The sequence below is a fragment of the Syzygium oleosum genome, unplaced genomic scaffold (genome assembly GCF_021117445.2).
Source record: "Syzygium oleosum isolate NSW1041296 unplaced genomic scaffold, Sole_v2.1 Sole_v2.26, whole genome shotgun sequence".
NCBI classification, from domain to species: domain Eukaryota; kingdom Viridiplantae; phylum Streptophyta; class Magnoliopsida; order Myrtales; family Myrtaceae; genus Syzygium; species Syzygium oleosum.
In genome coordinates this window covers 2,700,773-2,716,493 of record NW_026607510.1, presented here as the reverse complement: position 1 = coordinate 2,716,493, position 15,721 = coordinate 2,700,773, and the positions used below count along the sequence as shown (strand labels likewise).

General features: G+C 43.5%; 1 protein-coding gene and 1 pseudogene across 1 annotated transcript; one reads left to right on the top strand and one right to left on the bottom strand.

The window, feature by feature from the left end:
* Positions 1–9,223: 9,223 nt before the first annotated feature.
* Positions 9,224–10,324, top strand: LOC115682457 (F-box/kelch-repeat protein At3g23880-like). Its single transcript, XM_030606687.1, has one exon. It carries the CDS (start codon positions 9,224–9,226, stop codon positions 10,322–10,324), a length of 1,101 nt encoding a protein of 366 aa, XP_030462547.1.
* Positions 10,325–13,865: 3,541 nt separating this feature from the next.
* LOC115682479 (uncharacterized) lies at positions 13,866–15,295 on the bottom strand (annotated as a pseudogene).
* Positions 15,296–15,721: the final 426 nt, after the last annotated feature.

Below are 15,721 nucleotides of genomic sequence, written 5' to 3'. Positions count from 1 at the left end.
GGCTTGCTCTTCTTCTTGTACGATATTCCTAGAGGAAGTACTCGCGTTTGAGCTTGAAACTCGCAAATCGACATGAGTAGTATCTTGGCATTGCTACGATTCATCGTAGAAAGCTCAGTAGCAAAAGCCAAGACGGCAAACACAAAGCCAAACATATAGTATGCTGGAACGGACAAAAAGCCCTTGACTTTGCAAATAATTACCGTCATGTGAAGCATGATCTGTTATTGCTTATACATAATGATCGTGGATTAGGATTTGCAGAAAGAGAGATCATGTTGGACTAAGGTAACCAGAAGAAGAAAGCAGAAATTTGACTAATTTAACTTGGTGACACACTAAGACGTTTACTGAAATGAAGATGGCGCGACTCATCGATAAGAAACTTGAGTTTTCTTTGTTTCTTTTCCAAATTAACAATCACTTTAGTCAGCATGAATATGGCATGACATGGACCGCAATGCCATTACAAAGAATATACAGTTCAAGTACTCAACCTAACAAAACGAAATTTCAAGAACTTGTGTTAATGAAAGATGAGGAAACACCATGACAAATCAGATGCTCAAAACTATCAAGAAACCTCTTGAAAGGGCCAAGCTGACGAAGAACACCAACTCAAGAGTGTTGAGACCGTTTCTTGGATCGATGAACTTCGTGATTCCTTTTGGAGATCTGTTTGTTGCTAACTTTGAAGTCCGAAATTACTTCATTTTGTAATCAGTTAAAATAAATTTCATCTATTTTGGATGCTACAATTTGCTCTGAAAAATTTACTCCATTATGTCGAAGTTTTTGGCTTTATATTTAGGACTTCAGTAGAACTTTTTCAAACATTGAAGTTTAAGAATTCTAATTTCACAAAATTTGCAAAAGCTATTTTCCTTAGCTATATAGTACGGATAATCACCCAATCTTTCGAATTGCTATAATTCTAAAAAGAAAAAGTACTTTAAACAAACCATAAACTGGTACACTTGTAGCAAATTTACCATCCGTTATGTCAAAGTTTTTGGCTTTATATTTAGGACTTCAATAGAACTTTTTCAACCATTGAAGTTTAAGAATTCTAATTTCACAAAATTTGCAAAAGCTATTTCCTTACCAATATAATCATCCAATCTTTTTTTTTTTTTGATAATCTATAATCATCCAATCTTTCGAATTGCTATAATTCAAAAAAGAAAAAGTATTTTAAACAAACCCTAAATTGATACACTTGTGGCAAATTTACCGTCCGTTAGATTAGATTAGTATCACAAAAATCACAAATTGATAAATCCGTGACAAACGGAGGGGTAAAACCTTAAACTGGTATACCTGTCAACCGCCACGTGTCATACAACTTAGGAATTTATCGGTAAAATTTAACGGAAACTAACGAAGGGTAAATTTGTCATAGATGTTCCAATTTTGGATTTTTGGTGGTCAAAAAATGTCACGCCCCGAACCCTACGGCGCGCGAGCATCCCAACCGAGGTCGAATTTGTGCGAGGTCCTAGGACGCGTCGCCGACCCAACACCCAACACAGAGATCAAGACATATGCGGAAGCAACATAAACACCCGTACAATTTAAAACACGTGACCAAGGATAGCACAAACAACAAACAACATTATAAATATACACTTGCATTAACATCAGGGAAACATATACAATATCCATTACGCAAAATACATAATAAATCAAAAGCGGGTCAACGGTCACTACTAACAAAAAGGGGTAGGTGGCCCGGGCGGTCAGTCTAAACACTAACCTAAGGAAGGGCTCCGGTCAAAAAGGTATCGGCCCAACCTAACTAGGGATACAGCTAAACCCTAAGGTACCCAGTCCGGGTTAGATCCCGAGGACTCAAAAGAACTGTCAGACAACTCGACTTCGGAGTCCATGGAATCCAGCTCGGACTCGACCTCTGCCGACTCGTCCTTAGAATCGCCCTCCTCTGGCTTGCCCTCCGACTCGGGGTCCTGCTCCATCGGCTCCAGCTCACCATCCGAATCCATAGGCTCCGGGTCAGAATCCCAGTCTTCCGGCTCCTCATCCATCGGGTCTGGCTTGTCGACCTCCCAGATGGCGGGTCCGTGTCCGTCGTCAGAATCCTCTCCGAATGAGGCCTCGGGGCTCGCCAGATCTCCATCGGCACACTGGGGATCTATATCACCTAGCCCGTTGAACGGGACATCAATGGTCCTAAGAGGTCCGAAAGTCCCGGAGTAGTCCCTGAAACACTAACCTATATATTCGTGGGCCTAGAAGTGCTGCTCGCCCACGTCAACCCATACGGTAGTAAAATGCCTAATATACGTATCCCCGTTCCCTACGGGGTACTCGATCACCTCCCGGTCTATCCGGGATGGGATCCCAAAACAGATAGACACATCGGACATCCTCAGGGCCGGGGGTCTGAAAATGTGGGTTTTAACAACCATGAGAACGAATCTCAGTGAGTAAGCCCCCTAAACCTAAACTAGGCTAACATGCACCTCCTGACAGGCAAACAATCACACACAACCAGTATAACAACCAATTGACCTAGGCCATCAGGCTCAGATCGATCATATAGACGACCCTGCAGGTTAGACAGTTCATAATAGCAGTAGAAGTGCAGAACCCACACATGGCGCACACGCGATCATACTTAGCCACACGTACGCCATGCACATGCTCATGCTCCTTGATGTCTGCATCACACACGGTTCATCGATACGCACATGCTTGCACACCTGCCAATGCACTCTTGCACACGTATGCCATCAATATATCAGTGCTCATGATCCGGCTCAATTATGCACACTTGCACACTGCCCAATTCTCATTTATCTCTCGACCCGCGTAAAACGCATCAGGTCTAACAATATCCAACACTTGGCCCGCGTAAAACGCATCATGCCCAGTGTCTCTAGCCCGCGTAAAACGCATCAAGCGCAACACCGATCTCCATATACGGACCGAACCCGTGTAAAACGCATCAGGTTGGCCGTCTTCCGGCAATCTGGGCATCGTCCCGCGTAAAACGCATCAAGACGGGTTCAATACCCCACGTAACACGCATCAGGGCTTTATGTGATCACACGTACACACACCAAATTTTATCTGAACCCCGCGTAAAACGCATCAGGGCGATTAGGTGATCACATGCTCATGCCAATCGTGCACACTCACGTAATGCACATGTTATGCCAATGCTTAATATGCACAATTCGTGGCCATAACAATCACACTCGGCATCCAACTTTCCACATTGAGCATTCAATATGACTTGGCTACATATTCAAATAATGCCACAACATGCTCAATTAACCAAATCATTCAATTCAGCCACGACGCATATTTGGCACACAAATTCACGCGATTAAATCATTGAAACTACACATGCCGATAGATCACTAAGCGTCTCATCAATCGGCCACACCAAGCACACAACAGGGCATTACACAATCAAAATCAAGTCATGCTCAATTCAGCCTCCTCATGGTCCGATCACAATCCCCTTAGCAATTCACACTAAAACCCTGATTAACCAAATATGGCCCGAATCAAATCTACACCAAATCAGCCATGAACAGTCCACCCTAGGCCACTAAGGCACTTCCAAATCATCACATTAGACCACAAAAATCACCGCGAGAACAGCCACCGCATAGCCTACAAATTACACTCGCTTAATCCACATTTTTGCCCAAATCAAGGCTTCAATGATTAGCCACCACACAGCACATTCTAGGCCACCAAACCTCATTTGAATTATCACGCTAAGCCACCCAATTAGCCACAAGATCAGCCCTAAACGCCCTCCACAAATTAACCCCTAAAATACCCTAAATAACCCCTAAAACTCATCTAGAAGTGTACATTAGCCTAACTAGGGTTTAGGGTTGTACTAACTAGGTTTCCTAAGCTCCGATGAGGCTGACCAAGGTGGTGAGGGTGGCTGAACAGCGGCGGTGAATGGCACCGGCGGGCGGCAGCGTGAGCGGCGGTTCCGGCGAGCGGCGGCGCTCCGACGTGGCTTGGCTTCTCACGGCCAAGAGGAAGGAGAATGGGAGAGAGGGAGTTGGCGAGAGGGAGGGGAATGGCCGGTCAAAGTGAGAAGTGAGGGGAGAGGGAGATTGCAAGAGGTTTTAGCGCAAATGGTGAGTGGGGTGGTTGAACCACTTCCTCCAAAAATGACCATCTTGTCCCACCATCAAGGGCTTGGATTGAATCAAACTAAAATATCTAGGGGCAATTTGGTCCACCATTTCCAGCATTATTGGGCGCTGATTAGTCCAAATTAATCCCCAAAATTCGGAATTTGCACTTAGGGCTTAGGGGCAAATCGGTAATTTTCCGGTCCAAGACCGAAATTCCATTTTTCGACCTTACCGATCCCAAATGTGATTGGCCACACTAATACGACGTCGTCCTTGCAAAAATAGTCGCGTACGTCCGTAAAATTCGACACCAAAGTCCGGATTCAATTCAACGATCAATCTCGCTCAAATTCAATTTTTAGCGTCTCTCACTAACGGGTGGCTGTTTAGGGGTTACGCGTATCGACTTACGCGTCTCCCAAATGTGACGGTCTCGATTTCCAAGACAACGCGAGGATTTATCGCTAGTTCCGGGGGTCGCGATCGTTCGGAATAAGTTCGGGATCGTTCGCCACGCGTACTCTCGGTCGTGCGGAATCACCCGCTATCCGATCGTACGTTGTCGGCCAAACCAAATCCGTCACCCTCCTTGGATCGGCCCGCATTGGCCCAAAATATTCTCTCGTCGTTTCTCGGAATCGGCTCGATTCGCGGTCGAGTTCTTCGGTCCACGTACCGTTTTCCTAGTTAGACATTCCCTATTGGTCAGTATCCCGTGAATGATCAGTTCCGGACGAGACTTACTAAAACGAAATGAGAAATACATATCCATTTCATTGATCACGAAAGTGGGTCGAATTCAGGATGTTACAACTCTTCCCCCCTTACAAAATTTCGTCCTCGAAATTTACATTCCAAACCCGACTACTCAAATAAATGGGGGTGCTGACGTCGCATTGCTTCTTCGCTCTCCCATGTGGCACATTCTGTTCCATGATGCTCCCAGACTACTTTAACCATCGCGATTGTCTTATTCCTCAAAACCTGCTCCTTCCTGTCCTCGATTCGCACCGGTCTCTCCACGTACGACACCCTGTCGTCCACGTTAATCACTTCATGATTCAGCACGTGGGTCGGGTCTTGTTCGTACTTCCTCAACATTGACACGTGGAAGACGTTATGAACTTGCGACAAATTCGGCGGCAAGGCGAGACGATAAGCCAACGTTCCAATCCTCTCCAAAATCTCGAACGGGCCTATATACCTTGGACTCAGCTTTCCTTTCTTGCCAAACCGAGACAGTCCTCTCATCGGTGAGATCTTAAGGAAAACGTGGTCACCAACCTTAAACTCCAATGGTCTACGCCTTCAGTCCGCATAACTCTTCTGACGGCTCTGAGCTGTCCTTAGCCTTTTCCGGATAATCTTTACCGTTTCTACCGACTGCTGAACCAACTCTGGACCCGTTACGCTTCTTTCTCCCGCTTCATCCCAACACAACGGTGTCCTACACGCTCTGCCATAAAGTGCTTCAAACGGTGTCATCCCAATACTCTGCTGAAAGCTGTTATTGTAGACAAATTCAACCAAATGCAACTGTTCTTCCCACTTGCCCTGAAAGTCTAACACACATGCTCTCAGCATATCCTCTAATGTCTGAATAGTCCTTTCAGACTGGCCATCCGTCTGCGGATGATAGGCCGTACTGAACTGCAACTTCGTTCCTAGGGCCGCTTGCAGACTTTTCCAAAAATTAGCAGTAAACCGGGGATCACGGTCCGAAGTGATCGTCACTGGCACCCCATGCAGTCGGACAATCTGCCGCACGTACAATTCCGCATACCTTTCCAGCTTGAAGTCCTTTCGCACTGCCAGGAAGTGCGCTGACTTGGTCAATCTGTCCACTATCACCCAGATAGAATCGTGTCCCCTCTGGCTCCTTGGTAATCCCGTGACGAAATCCATCATGATATGCTCCCATTTCCATTCTGGGATTTTCAACGGCTGCAACATTCCACCAGGTTTACAATGTTGTGCCTTCACTTGCTGGCACGTCAAACATTTGGCCACATCCACCTTCATTCCATTCCACCAATAATGCTGTCGAAGGTTCTGGTACATCTTCGTACTGCCCAGGTGAATGCTATAATTGCTCCTATGAGCTTCCGATAAAATCTCTTCCTTAAGCTCCAAATCGTCGGGCACACACAAACGTCTTCGAAACTTCATAATTCCATCCTTGGACACTTGGAAGTCCGGTTTCCTCTTAGTGCCATCCATCTCTAGAATCTTTTGAATCTCAGGGTCCGTAGACTGCAACGTCTTAATCTTGGTTTGCACCTCCGGTTTAATCCTTAACATCGCCATCAGACTGAAGAGGTGTCCTACCTCGAACTTAAACTCTGAGTCCCGCGCTACTTCCAATAAGATCCACTCTTTGACCATTAACTGGGCGATGCTCGACTTTCGACTTAGGGCATCTGCTACTCGGTTGGCTTTTCCGGGATGATACTGAATATCACAGTCATAGTCGTTCAGCAACTCCATCCAACGACGCTATCTCATATTTAGCTCCTTTTGAGAAAATAGGTACTTGAGACTCTGGTGGTCCGTGAAAATCCGAAACCTTTCTCCACATAAATAGTGCCTCCAAATCTTAAGCGCGAAAATGATTGCTGCTAGCTCCAAGTCGTGAGTCGAGTAGTTCATCTCATGAGGCCTTAACTGACGCGATACATAAGCAACCATTGCATTAGAACGCATCCCAATCCCTTAAGCGAATCATCGCTATAAATTTCATATCCTCCCGGTCCTGAAGGGATCGTTAGCACTGGCGCAGTCGTCAATCTTTGCTTCAATTCCTGAAAACTCTCTTCGCACTTTTCCGTCCATTCAAACTTCATCTTCTTTTTAAGCAACCTTGTCAATGGAGTGGCTATTGCTGAGAACCTTTCCACGAATCGTCGATAGTAACCTACTAGTCCTAAGAAGCTTCGGACCTCAATAACTGTCGTCGGTCTCGGCCAATCCATCACTGCTTCAATCTTTGCCGGATCCACGGAGATTCCTTATCCGAAAATTATATGTCCAAGAAACGCCACTCGGTTAAGCCAAAACTCGCACTTGCTAAACTTAGCATATATCCCTAAACCAAACCCTACTAGGATTAGAAAACATAAAACATAAAAATTACAAAACTGCCCTTAAAATTAAAACCCATAAATAATTATTAAAAAAATAGAAAAACCCATGTAAACGATTCCGAATCGCTAAAATCCATCGTTAGTCACAGCTAAAGGCGTGAGTTTTGTTCAGAACGCCGTTTCGCTTAAAACGACCAAATTTGAGCCCGATCCGATGTTGTCAACTGGGTCCGCCGGTTCTAGTCGCATCACCGTTTCGCCTTCCGTTTGGACTTCTGCCTGTCCAACCAGTCCAGAAACGCTTCACTAATAGATTCTGCATCATATAGACACGTCTGTGTTTTCTCACCTTACAAGTACATTGGAGTAGATTGACCGAGTCAATGCCGATTTGTCCAAGCAGTGATGCAACTCATGTGGAATTAGTCCCCTGCTTTCTTGTCAAACAAGAAAATTTTCTTGCCATGAAAGAATACCAATATATCTGCAGGAGTACAATCCGTAGGGACCATACTTGTGAAATAAACGCACAAAAGAATTGAGTAGAGTTGCAGTAATACTGTGGGAGGGTGTACTTTACTCAAAGCTTCTCTTTGTCATATTAAACTCGGTAAATGTTTCAGGGAATAATAAAATTTTCCGTAACGGCAAAAGTCGAGATGCCGAACACGAAGCCAAACATTTAGTATAGTGGAATGGGGAAAAAGCCCAAGATAAGAGACTGAGAAAACTGATCTGTTATTGCCTATACATAATGATGGGGGATTAGGATTAGCAGAGAGAGAGAGAGAGAGAGAGAGAGAGAGAGAGAGAGAGAGATTTTTAGATTTTCCTGAAATTATAAAATATGTTAGAAACTCGGCTAATTTAGGAGTTTAATCCCACGAGGGTGATTGAAAACATACGAAACTGTTTAAGTCCTCGATCGAACAAAACGAAATTTCAAGAGCTTAGATTACTGCGGAATCACCAAGAAAAAATTATGAGGCCGCCAATTATTACGTTACTTACATGAAATCTTTCCTGTGATCTAACCGGAAATTTCGCCCCTTTTTCCTACTCAAGCATGTTACGAACTCGGTAGTTCGGAAAGGAAATAAACTGAGAATAAGAATGCATATTATTACCTGGCAGTCCACCATTCTTGTCTTTAGGAAACGTGATAATGAACTGTCGATTTTGAAAATGAATGTCTGATGTGGAATCAATACTGTAATTCGTAATAGCTAATAGTATCATCACAATCATCGATGACAAGTCAAGTAAGGATATAATTCATTAATCAGCTCTAGTTAAGGAAGCATTAGGAAGATCCAGAATAGATACTCTACCTACTAGGATAGCTCTTAGTCAGCAACTCATTATGGCAATGCAGAGCAAATTCAGTATATTCATGTGGGGTTAAAATGTTTTATCCTAGATATGTATCCAAACTTGGCACCGACATTAGTTGACAACCTGCCTATTGAGAAATCTAGCGAATTCACTGCCTGATTTGGGGAACTTAATCCGTAAAAAATGACAGAAGTTAACAGTAATACGACGGATTATAGTTAATAATATGGCAGCCGTCAATGATAGGGTTCCATTTGCAGTTGTTTCCATTGGGGGCCTCCGGGCCAATTGAAATCGCTGCCCTGGCACTCACGGTTGAAGACCATGCGAATCGCCAATGTGATCAATTGGAAGTGGCTGTAGGAGGTCGATATGTGGACTTCGAGCGGGCCTCAGACAGCCAAGAGATAGAGATGGATGAATAGATTCGCTTTCGCTGTAATTATAACATCAGAAAGTTCTCCTAGGACAGGGAGATTTCTTTCCCTCTGAAGACCACTACATAAGAAGTCCAGGGTTAAAAAATTGGACTTGATGGACAACACAAACACTAAGTATGATGAGCAACGTTGAATCCTCCTCTTAGAGATCAGAACATTCAGATCTCACGAAATTACTCTTAAAACCTTGGTTTTTAAGCTTTTTTCCTTGATTCACCTTGCTGCAACGACGATGAGGCTGGAGAAGAACCTCCCTCATGAGATAGACCTTGAAATTCTCAAGAGATTGCCAGTGAAGCCTCTCATGAGATTCAAATGCATCTCCAAATTGTGGCTGTGCACTATCGATGATCCTGACTTCGTGGCCATGCAATTGAAGCAATCCACACTCAATGGAACGAATTGGTATGTTCTTCTCATGGATTGGAACTTTTCTCGCCATCCTATGAGCTCTCTGTATCCAGATAAGTCCATTACTGTGGCTTCTCAGTCAGAAGTCGAAGTTCCATTTATTAGCCCTATGGGCAATTATAGGGTCGTGGGTTCGTGCAATGGATTGACTTGCGTTACTTACGCTAATCCTGAAGATGGCAATCTGATGATATTTATGTGGAATTTATTCACTAGAAAGTACAAGGCGGTTCAGAGTTCGCCTCTGGATTTTGTTGACACTCATATGGTTCTAGGATTTGGATACAGTGACAAGATAAATGACTACAAAGTTATTAGGATTACTTATTTTCATGATAAATATAGAGGATACTTGGGCAGATTAGAACGTGAAGTTGATAGCCTTAGAACAGATTTGTGGCGGACAGTCGAATTCGACATTGGGTGCGAGTTTAGCGACCTCTCAACAGTCTCTCTCAATGGAAATTTGAATTGGATCTTGATCAATGTCGATGAAGGCCATTGCTGGTGTTATGGATCGATAATTACATTTGAGCTAGCATATGAGGTCTTCAACAAGATGGCGCTACCGAAGAGCTATCTCGTTGGAGTCACATACCACCGTGCTTATCTAGCAGTTTTAAACAGCTCGCTGGTGTTGCTGATTCATCACGTGGACCCGAGAGGTCAATTGAACGATAAGTGTTACATTTGGATTATGACGGAATATGGCGTGCCCGAGTCGTGGACTAAGCTGCACACCTTAGATCTCAATGAAGGAGTGTCGAGATTTCATGGCTTCACGAGGAGCAGCGAGCTTCTTATGGAGATGTACCAACATGAGTTGATTTCGTGGAATCCGAGCGTGGGACTTACGCGACTCCTTTGGACATTGGGGGCATTTGATTTAGTGACTGTGGTGGAGAGTCTGGTTACTCCATAGGGACAAAATTAGTTGTTGCTTTGCTATTGTAGGCAAGATGAGATGTCTCAATCCAATTCATGCCAATTATTAAAGAAGGATAAGAACCAAGGTACTCTTATTAACTTGTGATTTCTGTCGAAGATATTTGTACTCTTAAGAAAGTGCTTGTAATGCAAGCAAAATAAGGTGCATCGAAACTGCCAACAACTCGAGCATCTTCTTTGAATGTTAACGTCTATATTCTCAAGATTGTTCCCGCAAGCATTCAAGCTGTTAGAATATTTAAGTCTTAAATTACGTATTTATTTCAGAGCTTAAACTTTTAGTGCTTGACAAATCTGATAGTATTAGACCCTCATCAACCACTCTTTGAAAGATGTTTGACCAGAAAAAAAAAATACTCTTTGAAAGTTCTCTTATCACTTCCATGGATAACAAATCCACCCCTTGCTCTTTGTCTGCCGCAACAAGCTGATGATGACCATGTAGCCATCTGAACCAAGGTGACCTTCCAATTGAAATAGTAAACGACATCTAACCTATGTGTTCCACAGAGAATACGAAGACCACATGTGCATGGTTTAACCGATGGCAAACCGGCCGGCCTTCTTTCTCGTTATTTTCTTATCGGAGTTGGAATGCTTCGATTTGTCAAAGCTTGGGCTCGCTGGCGGACCAGTGGCACTGGTTTGTACTTTTTGGAGATATGTTTGTTGCTAACTTTGAAGTAGAAGTTATCCTAGGTATTTATCCAAAATTGGCACCAACATGAGTTGACAACCCGCCTATGGAGAACTCTAGCGAATTCATTGCCTGATTAGGGAAACTTAATCAATCCAAATGGTAGAAGTTAATATTAATACAACGAATTAAAGTTAAAAATATCGCGGTCTCGTTGATAGAGGTCCATTTGCAGTCGTTTCAGTCAGGGGCCGCCGGCCCAATTTAGATCACGCCCTGGCACTCGTAGTTGAAGACCATGAGAATCATTGGTATGATCAAATACGAAATGGCCGTAAGAGGTCGATGTGTGGCCTTTGAGCGGGCCTCGTATAGCCGCGAGATAGAGATGGAATGAATAGGTTCGCTGTCACTGTAATTCTAACATCAGTACGGTCTTTTATGATATTAAGATTTATTTCCCTCTAAAGACCACTCCATAAGAAGTCCAGGGTTACAAAATTGGACTTGATGGACAACACAAAGGCTAAGTATGATGAGCAACTTTAATCCTCTTCCATGAGAACATAACATTTAGATCTCACAAAATCACCCTTAATCTAATCGGAATCAACCTTGGTTTTTTACTTTGATTCGCCTTGCTCCATCGATGATGAGGCAAAACGAGAACCTCCCTCTTGAGATAGTCCTCGAAATCCTCAAGAGATTGCCAGTGAAGCTTCTCATGAGATTCAAATGTGTCTCTAAATTGTGGCGGTGCATGATCAATGATCCTAACTTCGTGGCCATGCACTTGAAGCACTCCGCTCTCAGTAGCACGAATGGATACTTTCTTCTCATGGATTGGTAGTTTTATCGCGATCAAATGAGCTCTCTGTATCCAAATAAGTCTCTTACTACGGCTTCTCTATTAGAAATCGAAGTTCCATTCATTAGCCCTATAGCCCATTATAGTGTCGTGGGTTCGTGCAATGGATTGATATGCGTTGCTGAGGCTAACCCTGGGTGTGGCGGTCATATGATATTTCTATGGAATTTATTCGGCAAAAGTACACTAGAAGTACCATAACTTGTGTACGGCGATCACTTTGGTGGCATAATTTTTTTTCGGATCACTTTGGTGCCAACTTTTTTGAAAATCGATCACTTTAGTGCCAATGCTGACGTGGCTCGCCGGAAATCCGATGTGGCGCTGACACGGCTCGCTGGAGAGGTCCAGTCAGCATTAAAAACCAAAAACGATGAAAACCAAAAACGACGCCGTTTAGCCCGCTGACGTGTATTTTTTTAAAAAAAAATTAAATTATATTTAAAATAAATAAAAAAAAACGGCAGCAGCGGCGAGGAAACCCTCGCTGTTGCTGCCGCCAACCCACCACCGCCGGGAAGGCCCGGCAGTGGTGGGCGCAGTGGTCGGCAAGGGTCGCCGGCCCCCCACTGCGCCCACCACCGCCGGCCCTTCTCGGCAGTGGTGGGTTGGCGGCAGTAGCGGCGAGGGAGCCCTCGCCGCTGCTGCAACTTTTTTTTAAAAAAAAAAAATTAAAAAATTCGAAAAAAAGCCACGTAATTTCCACCGTGTACAAGTCAGACCATTTTTTTTTTAGTATAAATGCCAGGTCAGCTTTTTGACCGGAGTCACTAAAGTGATCGATTTTCCTCCGACTTGGCACCAAAGTGATCCGAAAAAAAGTTATGGCACCAAAGTGATCGTCGTACACAAGTTATGGCACTTCTAGTGTACTTTTGCCGAATTTATTCACTAGGAAATACAAGGAGGTCAAGAGTTCCCCTCCGGATTTTGTTGACACTAGTCTGGTTCTAGGATTTGGATACAGCGACAGGATTAATGACTATAAGGTTGTTAGGATTACTTATTTTCGTGATAAATATGAGGGATACATGGGCGGGTTAGAATCTGAAGTTGAAGTTTATAGCCTTAGTACAGATATTTGGTGAACGGTTGAATTCAACAACGGGTGCAAGTGAGTGACCTCTCGACAGTCTCTTTCAATGGAAATTTGCATTGGATCTCGATCGTTGCCGATGAAGACCGTTGTTGGTGTTATGGATCAATAATCACAATTGGGGTAGCGGCTGAGGTCTTCAATGAGATAGCACTTCCGAAGAGTTGTCTCGTTGGAGTCACATATGATTATGTTTATTTGGCAGTTTTGAATAGCTCTTTGGTGCTGCTGATTAATCATGTGGACCCGAGTGGTCTATTGAACAATATGTGTTACATTTGGGTTACGACGGAATATGGCGTAGCCGAGTCCTGGACTAAGTTGCACACCTTAGATTTCAATGAGGGAGTGTCGAGATTTCACGGCTTCACGTGGAGTGGTGAGCTTATTATGGATACCTACCAACGTGAGCTGATTTCGTGGAATCCGAGCGTGGTACTGACACGACTCCTTTCGACATTGGGGCCATTTGATTTAGTGACTGTGGTGGAGAGTTTGGTTTCACCATCAGGACAAAACTAGTTATTGCTTTGCTATTGTAGGCAAGATGAGACGTCTCAGTCTAATTCATACCAATCATTGAATACCGATAAGTACCGAAATACTCTTTTGAACTAGTGATTTTTGTTTGAGATATTTGTACTCCTAAGAAAGTGCTTAGAATGCAAGCAAAGTAAGGTGCATCGAAAATGTTGAGAACTTTAGCATCTTCTTTGAATGTTAATGTCTATACTCTTTAGATTCACTGCCTCATTGTTCCTGCAAGCATATGATATGTTAGAATATTTAAATATTAAATCATGTCTTCATTTAGCAGCTTAAGATTTTAGTCCATGATATTTCCGATAGTATTAGGCCCTCATCAACTTCTCTTTTAAAGTTCTCTGATCACTTCCTTAGATAACAAATCCACCCCTTACTCTTTGGCTGCTGCAAATGCTGATGATGACACATTACAATTCGGAGCTCCTCCTATATCCATTGATGTCCTCGAACTTACTAAGAGACATTCCTCATCGATGCGCTAACAAGTACGTCATCCTTATTATTCTGTGGTCCACTAGAACGCCTCTTAATAAATCTCAATTTTAGCCTAACTCATGCTCTAACATGCACCTCATACATGCTCTGCTGATACAGTGGCTATGCAGTTAACTGGACGGCCCGGTTCCAACCTTTGGTATTTGTCATAAACTAGTTGTTCAAGTTATGTGAGAAGAGAAACTGGGAATCATTGCTGGAGAAAAGTCAAACTTATTATTGAGGAAATCAAATCTTGCAAACTAATTATGCAACTGAAGGCTTACTCTGTGACTGTTCCTGCAAACATGAAAGCCTTGTAGGTGACAGTTCTAACCTTATTAGGCCCTCCCCAAGAACTCTCAAGCTCTTTAATCACTTCTTCAGATAACAGATCCACCCCTTGTTCCTTGGCGAAGGCATATGCTGATGATGATTTTAAAAACTTCAAGCACCCTTCGAACAAGAGCTCTTTTGGAATGTCGAGTTGCATCGGTTCTCCCTCCTTACCTAAACCCACACTCTCAAAAGGAAAGGGAAGATTTTTATATCCGTCTATTACGTACTGGGCATCCGCGTGCCAAAAGTGCAAAGATTTTTCGCGGAGGCGCTTAGTTATGGTGTGGAATTCGGGACTAACAACCACGTCATTATAAGCCCAAACGGCTAGTGTACCTCCTGGCTTACGCAGAAGGCGTTTGGCCAGCTTGTAAAACTTTGGAAGGTCAAACCAGTGCACTGCGGTAGCAACGGTGATCAGATCGACCCGATTTTCGCCCCCCATCAAGACCACCATTTCATCCTCTGACATGGATTGTGGAGTGTGCACGTAGCGAACTCGAGGATGTGGCATGGCGAAACTTAGTTGAGCATCGCTAACGTCGGTCGCTATCACTTGCTCGTAATGGTCTGCAACCTGGCAAAATTATGTCACCGACATATTTGTGGTCAGCAATCAAGAAAGATTTTAATCAATGAGTGAAGGACTGTATTATTATATTGGCGAATCACTTCGCCGTTATAATTTGATCCAACATATTCTTGTTCAAAAATTGCTTAAAGGAGAGAGAGACTAACGCCAAGAGCAGCTTGACCGTTGCCGGTGCCAACATCCCAAGCCAAAGAGTGATGAGAGGTGCGGGCGGCAAGCATCGAGTACCATTCACTTGGATATGTTGGTCTCGCTTGGAGGTAGGTCTCTGCCTGCTTGTCAAACAGACCTGCCATGTCTATACTTCTGATATTCGGGTCGCACTGTTTCCAAGGGTCCTTTCGTGTTGGCGTTATATATTAGATAGAGAGGCCGTTGGAAATTGTAATCCATGTTCCAAATTCTCTAGATATCTCAAGAATGGTCAACTAACTTGCTCACGAAGGAAACAAGAAGTGTCCAAGTTGAAGAGGAAGACCGAGTCAAATACTAAGGCTGCTTAATCACGAAGGAAGAGGAGTAAAAAACTTGGACAACTAGAACCAAGAAATTTCTGCTGGAAATATGCTGTCTAAATCATTCATGTAATTCTGACCAAAAAAAAAAAAATCATTCATGTAAGAGGTGTGTATCGCGGCGCTTTTCCCTACCCGAGCACACTTGAAGGTATTTTCGTTCATTTTTTAATAATGAGATGTTTTCATTTTTAAACGAACAAGGATCTCTCCCTGACCATACCTCATGAGATAGCGGGTACTTTTTATTTTGTTTTCTATTTAACCTGTGTTTTGTTTTGGAGTCGCAACTAGTCATAAACGG

What these genes read in the sequence shown, in the direction of transcription:
- LOC115682457 (XM_030606687.1), top strand. Translation starts at nt 9,224, where the DNA reads ATGAGGCTGGAGAAGAACCTCCCTCATGAGATAGACCTTGAAATTCTC.